Consider the following 6000-nt stretch of genomic DNA (forward strand, 5'->3'; position numbering starts at 1 on the left):
GTAAAAACATCACTTAAAATAGAAATATTTTAATAAGGATTATAATAACGAAAATAAATAAAAAATATATAATAACCTGATCATTAATATAAAAAGAATATTAAAAAATAAAAAAAAAAGAGTTATTTTCATTATAATTTAATAATATAATTAGTTGAAAACATAAACTTGCAATATATGCTTGGATATATATGTTAACTTTTTATTGTTTTAATAATTTTATTTATATAGAATTTTTAAAGATAAAACTCATTTATAAAAAATAAATTTTGCAAAATTTAACTAATTTATCAGTGACATTATTTTATTATATTATAAATTTTTAATAGAACCTTTCTTCTTCTTTCTGTAAAAGCTTTTTTAGTAATATTAGTCTGATCTTGAAACTAAAAAAGAAATAGAAAAATCCTTTGTTTTAATTTTTTTTTTAGAAAAAGTAATAATTATTTAAAACATACAATTTTTGCATTAATAGCCAAACTACTTAGTCTTCTTTCTAATTTTGATAAATTATTTTTATTTTTCAAGGATGATTCTATTCCTTTATGTATGGTTGATAATATTCTAACTATTTTTTTATCAAATCTTTCATAATTATTCAAGTATTCAGCATTATATTTTTTAATTAAATTTTGATAAAAATTTGCGAATGATCTAGAATAATAATTTTTTGGTAATCTATGCAAATTTTTATAATCTATATTATTTTCTAATTTATTCATACATTCCTAAATAAAGGGAAAAAAAATTAAGCAATATGAAGATATATGAAGAAATATGAAGAAATATGAAGAAATATGAAGAAATATGAAGAAATTATTTTATCCTAATTAATCTAATAATAAATAATATATTACCTCTAAAAAAGAAAAAGCATGTTTATCTGTCATTTCTCCTTTTTTTGTTATAATAATATAAATTAATGTTAAATTTTTGTTATAAAGAGAATATATTATCCCATGTTCAAATGGAAGCGAATCTTTACCCCCTTCGAAATAATTTTTTGTTTTTATTTATAAATATTATAAATATATTACAAATAAAAAAATGCATACGATTCATATTCTTTTTTTTTCTATTTTTTTTTTTTTTTTAAAAAATCACCTGGAAATGCTCCGATAGAACTAGATTGAGAAAATAAATTTAAAGAACGCACTAACTATAAAAAAGGAAAAAGTATTTATAAATATATATATATCTTAGTAGAATATAAATAATACATAATTTGCAATTATTTATAAAATAATTAAAGAAACCAAAATAATATTTATTTACTTTTTTTTTTTTATTTTAATAAAATCTTAGTATAAGAATAACGTAGTCTAAACATATGTCTTTCATTTATATTATTATTTTTCATATATTTTTTGTCATAAATATCTTTTTAAGTAAATGAATTTATTTATATTTTAAAAAATTACCTCTACTCTTAATTCTGATTCAATATTAGTGTAATAAGTAAAAATTGGTATTTTGTCTTTAAATTTTATAATAGATGCATATATAATTTTAAAATCCTCCATATTTCAATATACTATCTCCTGTTAATTTTCTTTTTGAATATGTAAATTTATTTTAAATTTCAAAATAATTTTCTTATTACCCTAGAAATTTTTTTTTGATTATACAAGAATAAAAATTGCTAATTCTTTATAATATAAATTATTATATTCATGATTGAAAAACCTTTAAAAAAAATTAAAAAAAAAATAATGCCAATTAAAAAAAAATATGAAAAAATCAGTTATTATTAATGTAGTAATAAATTAAAAACTTTAATAATAATTATTCTAAATATGAGATAAAATTATTGGATACATTTTTTTTTTTTTTCATTAAGCATAGGTTTATATGTAAAAATGTATTTATTAGATATCTAAATGATTATTTCAAAAGAAAAATTTAAATAAAATGAACAATATTAATATATAAATGTTTTTTCATATACTTTTTTTTTTTTTAATAAGATTTAATAGTGTTTATTAAAAAAAAAATCTTAAGTGATAATACAGTGTTTTTATAAGTATAAATATTAGTTAAAATATATATAAAATATTATTATGTCTAATGATGAATCATTTTTATTAAATCCTAATTTTGTAATTGCAGTAAAATTTAAAAGAATAAGAATATAAAAAGATCTTTTTATATATTTATAATTTTTGCTTTTTTAAAATAATATAAAACATAGACATTTTCATGTTTTCATTCTCAATTTTAAATACGTGTAGAAATTAAAATTTTAAAAGGATTTCATAAAATTTCATATAAAAAATTAAATATAAAAAATATTATACTAATGTATATGGCTTAAGTTATTATTATTGTTGTTATTTATTTTATTATTTATTTATATTAAAAAAAAAAAAATAAAATAATAAAAAGGTAAAAATATTTTAATAGTTATTTATTAAATGACATCCCATTTATCATAATTTTATACAAAACTATATAAAAAAGTTAAGGTGTTAAAAATAAAATTAAATGCTTATTTTTTAAAATAAAATAAAGATAATTTTTATAACTATTTTTTACAATTTATAATAAAATGGTAAAAAAATCCTATAAAGTTCTTCATTACCCCTTTTTAAAATTTATCTATAAAATAATTTTAGTTTGTTATTCATAATTCAATTGGGTATTTTAAAATTGTAGCAAAACATTAATAGACAATTTTAATTTTTGAATTGGTATTATGTTCCGTTAATAATTTATTAAGTATATATTATTTTATATTTTTATATATTATCATATTAAAAAAGAATTATAATATCAAAAAAACTAAATTTTTTAAAGAATAATTAACCAAGGATAACATGGTTATTTTCTATAAAAATATAATTAATAATGAGAAGAAAAATGTTCTTTTTAAAGTTTATCATTTTAATATTTATATTTTATTAAAATTTTCCTCTTAAATATATATACACATTTTCCTAAGCTAACTCTAATTTTTATATATTAGAATTGTATATAATTTTTTAATTTTTTCATATTTCACTAGGTATAAATTTAGGTTATTTTAAAGAATTTTTAATATTTTGAGAAGATAATTTACTAAATTATATTCCTATATATCAAGATATAAAATTTATTATTACTAGAGAAAGATATATATATATATGCATATATATAAACATTTTTAAAAAATAAAAAAATATTTATAATTTTTTCTTAAAATATTGTCAAACGTATATACTAAATATTGTAACTAAATACTTATAAATATATAATTTAAAAAAAAAAAAAAAATTAAAAAAATTTTAGTCTAAATAAAAATAATAATCACACAATTCAAATTTTGTAAATTTTTTTCTTTTTAATTATTTTCTTTTTAAAGTGTATGTATACTTTCAATGAACAAAATTTTTTCATATAAAAAACTATTTTTTAAAAATGTAATTTTTATTTAGAGTTTATCACATTTTAATAAATATATAATTTTATCTGTTATGTATGTTGTTTTAAAATTTAAAAAAATTTAGTGATTAAAAAAAATTAATACAATTTTTTCTATAAAGAGAAAGTAATTTATAAAAATGTATAATAAAAACAAATTTTCTTCGGATTTATTAAATTCATAATCAGAAATTAATAGAAAGCAGCGTAGCTCAGAGGAAGAGTGGGGGGCTCATAACCCCCAGGACCGTGGATCGAAACCACGCGCTGCTATTTTTCAAAAATAAATATTGATTAATATATTTTAAAATTATAATTCAATATTATTATTATTATATAAAAAAGTATATACTTTTTTTTATAAAACTTATAATTCAATTGAAAATCTTTAATATTAATGAATCTTAGAATCGTCGATTTTTAATTTTTAAAACATCATAATAATATTTAAGGCAATTTTAACATATTAATATAGTAATTTATATAAATTTATATATAAATTAAATTTATATTTTTCCTTATAATTATGTTATTTCTTTAGATATTTTTGTATTCATATCAAATTTTTTATATAAAGTTTAATTAACTTGTTTGTTTTTATATATTATTGTATTTTCAGTAGTAATTCAAAACATAAATAATTTCAAAAAAAATTAAATAAAAATATAATTTTTTGTAAATATAACATTACTTCCATTTTTTTTAATTATTAAATGAAAACGTGAATTCACTAAATAATTTTTTAAGATTTTTTAGAAACTCACATAGATATAAATACTAAATATTTTTATTATATAAAGCATTTGTATTTTATATTTCTACAATTTTTCATTTTTAAATTAAACAAGATATAAAATTAGTGAGATAACTTTTACATTACCCTTTAATAGTAATATTAATATTTCAACTCATTTGTATTTTCAAAATTTTATCTTTTAATATTAAAAAAAATAGTAATAAAAAATGTAGATAATAAATGAATAATTAAAATATAAAAAAAATTAATTCTAAAAATTAAATAATTTATATATAATTATTTTAATATTGCAAAATGTAATTTTATCAAAGAAAAATTATAGAAATAATTTAAGAAAAATATTAATTTTTATTATAGGGCTACTCCGGGAATTGAACCCGGGACCTCTCGCACCCAAAGCGAGAATCATACCACTAGACTAAGTAGCCATCTATAATTTCATTTGTTTAATTAATTTGTTCAATTTTTTCATTTTCTTTTTTTTTTTTTCTTTTTTTAAATTTGAAATTATAATTATATACTTTCATTTATTTTATCATTTAAAAAAAAATTATCATATTAATTAAGGTTCTTTTATATAGTGAAATTTTTTCATATAATTAAATTTATAAAGAAAAAAAATTATACAATTTAGGAAAATTAAGAAAAATAGAGATTTATATATACTTATTTGGCTTCATTTAAAAAGTTTATTAAAACTAAAAATAATATGTGGAATTTAATCTTTAATATTATTTTTTTATAAATTCTTTTTTTTCTTTTAGTGAAATTAAGATTAATAAAGGGAAAATTAGGAAATAACTAAATATATAAAAAATTAATTATACATTTAAAATTTAAATTTATATGTATATAAATTGAACAATATAGTCCAATTAATCTTTTGTAATTATTATAGTTGTTTTTATAAATATAATATAGTAATGAAGAATATAATAAAAATATGAAATATATCTATGTGATTTTATTTTGTTTACAAGATTGCCTTAGTAATATTTCATGTTTATAATTTATAAGATAAATAAATAGAATATATAAAAATTTAATGAATCAATGCATAATATATTAATTTATTTGAAACTTATTTGATTAATTAAACAACAGTTTGAATATTCCATGAATTTAAATGAGAAGAAAAAAAGTAAATTCAATTTAAATCATTTATATATTCATTTCTTTTATTGATTACCTTTACACTTTTTTTAAAAAATTACTATAAATCTACTATTATTTGCAAATGTTCATTTTATTGTAATTTATTAAATTTTATGATATTTATATATTTTTGTAGTTATTTTTATCTGTAGAACAACTCTGAGCTTTTCTTATTAACACAACTGATTTATACTTTATAACTAATATTAAAATTCTAATAAGAATTTAAAAAAAAGAAAAAAAAGGTAGAATATATAAAAAGAATAGAAAAAAATTTAGTCATTAAATTAAAAATACACTCAATTGATGTAATTTGAATGAACTTAAATAAAATACCATAAGCATTTGTTAAATAAAAAAAAAAAAAAAAATAAGATAAATGTGTAAATTAATAATATGACTCAATATAAAATAATTTATATTATTTAATTTCTTTTATTAAAAATTATACAATAAATAATTTTCAAGTTATTAAAATAAAAAAAAAAAAAAAAAAAAAGGTGCTTTATACATTTGAAAAAAATTTTAGAATAAACTATAGTTAATATAAAATATTTACAAATTTTTATAAACTTAATTTTGTTAGACCAAAACATAATTTCATCTTTTATTCACATACCTTATATAACTTACCTATATTTATTGAAGAAATGAAAAAAAAAAAAAAAAAAAAAAAAAAAAAAAAAAAA

The 6000-nt window shown here is 15.0% G+C and overlaps 1 protein-coding gene and 2 non-coding genes across 3 annotated transcripts; 1 reads left to right on the plus strand and 2 right to left on the minus strand.

The window, feature by feature from the left end:
• Positions 1-443: 443 nt before the first annotated feature.
• PGAL8A_00250000 (hypothetical protein) lies at positions 444-1523 on the minus strand (the record flags this gene model as incomplete). Its single annotated transcript, XM_028671241.1, has 4 exons — positions 444-728; positions 858-979; positions 1105-1159; positions 1422-1523. The coding sequence occupies 4 exons, from the start codon at positions 1521-1523 to the stop codon at positions 444-446; spliced, it is 564 nt and encodes a 187-aa protein (XP_028527913.1).
• Positions 1524-3600: 2077 nt separating this feature from the next.
• On the plus strand, positions 3601-3672 carry PGAL8A_00250100. Its single transcript has one exon. It is a non-coding gene; the product is annotated as a tRNA-Met (tRNA).
• Positions 3673-4512: 840 nt separating this feature from the next.
• Positions 4513-4584, minus strand: PGAL8A_00250200. The gene has a single exon. It is a non-coding gene; the product is annotated as a tRNA-Pro (tRNA).
• Between the last annotated feature and the right edge of the window lie 1416 nt (positions 4585-6000).

The sequence above is a fragment of the Plasmodium gallinaceum genome (genome assembly GCF_900005855.1).
Source record: "Plasmodium gallinaceum strain 8A genome assembly, contig: PGAL8A_v1_76, whole genome shotgun sequence".
Taxonomy (NCBI): Eukaryota; Apicomplexa; class Aconoidasida; order Haemosporida; family Plasmodiidae; genus Plasmodium; species Plasmodium gallinaceum.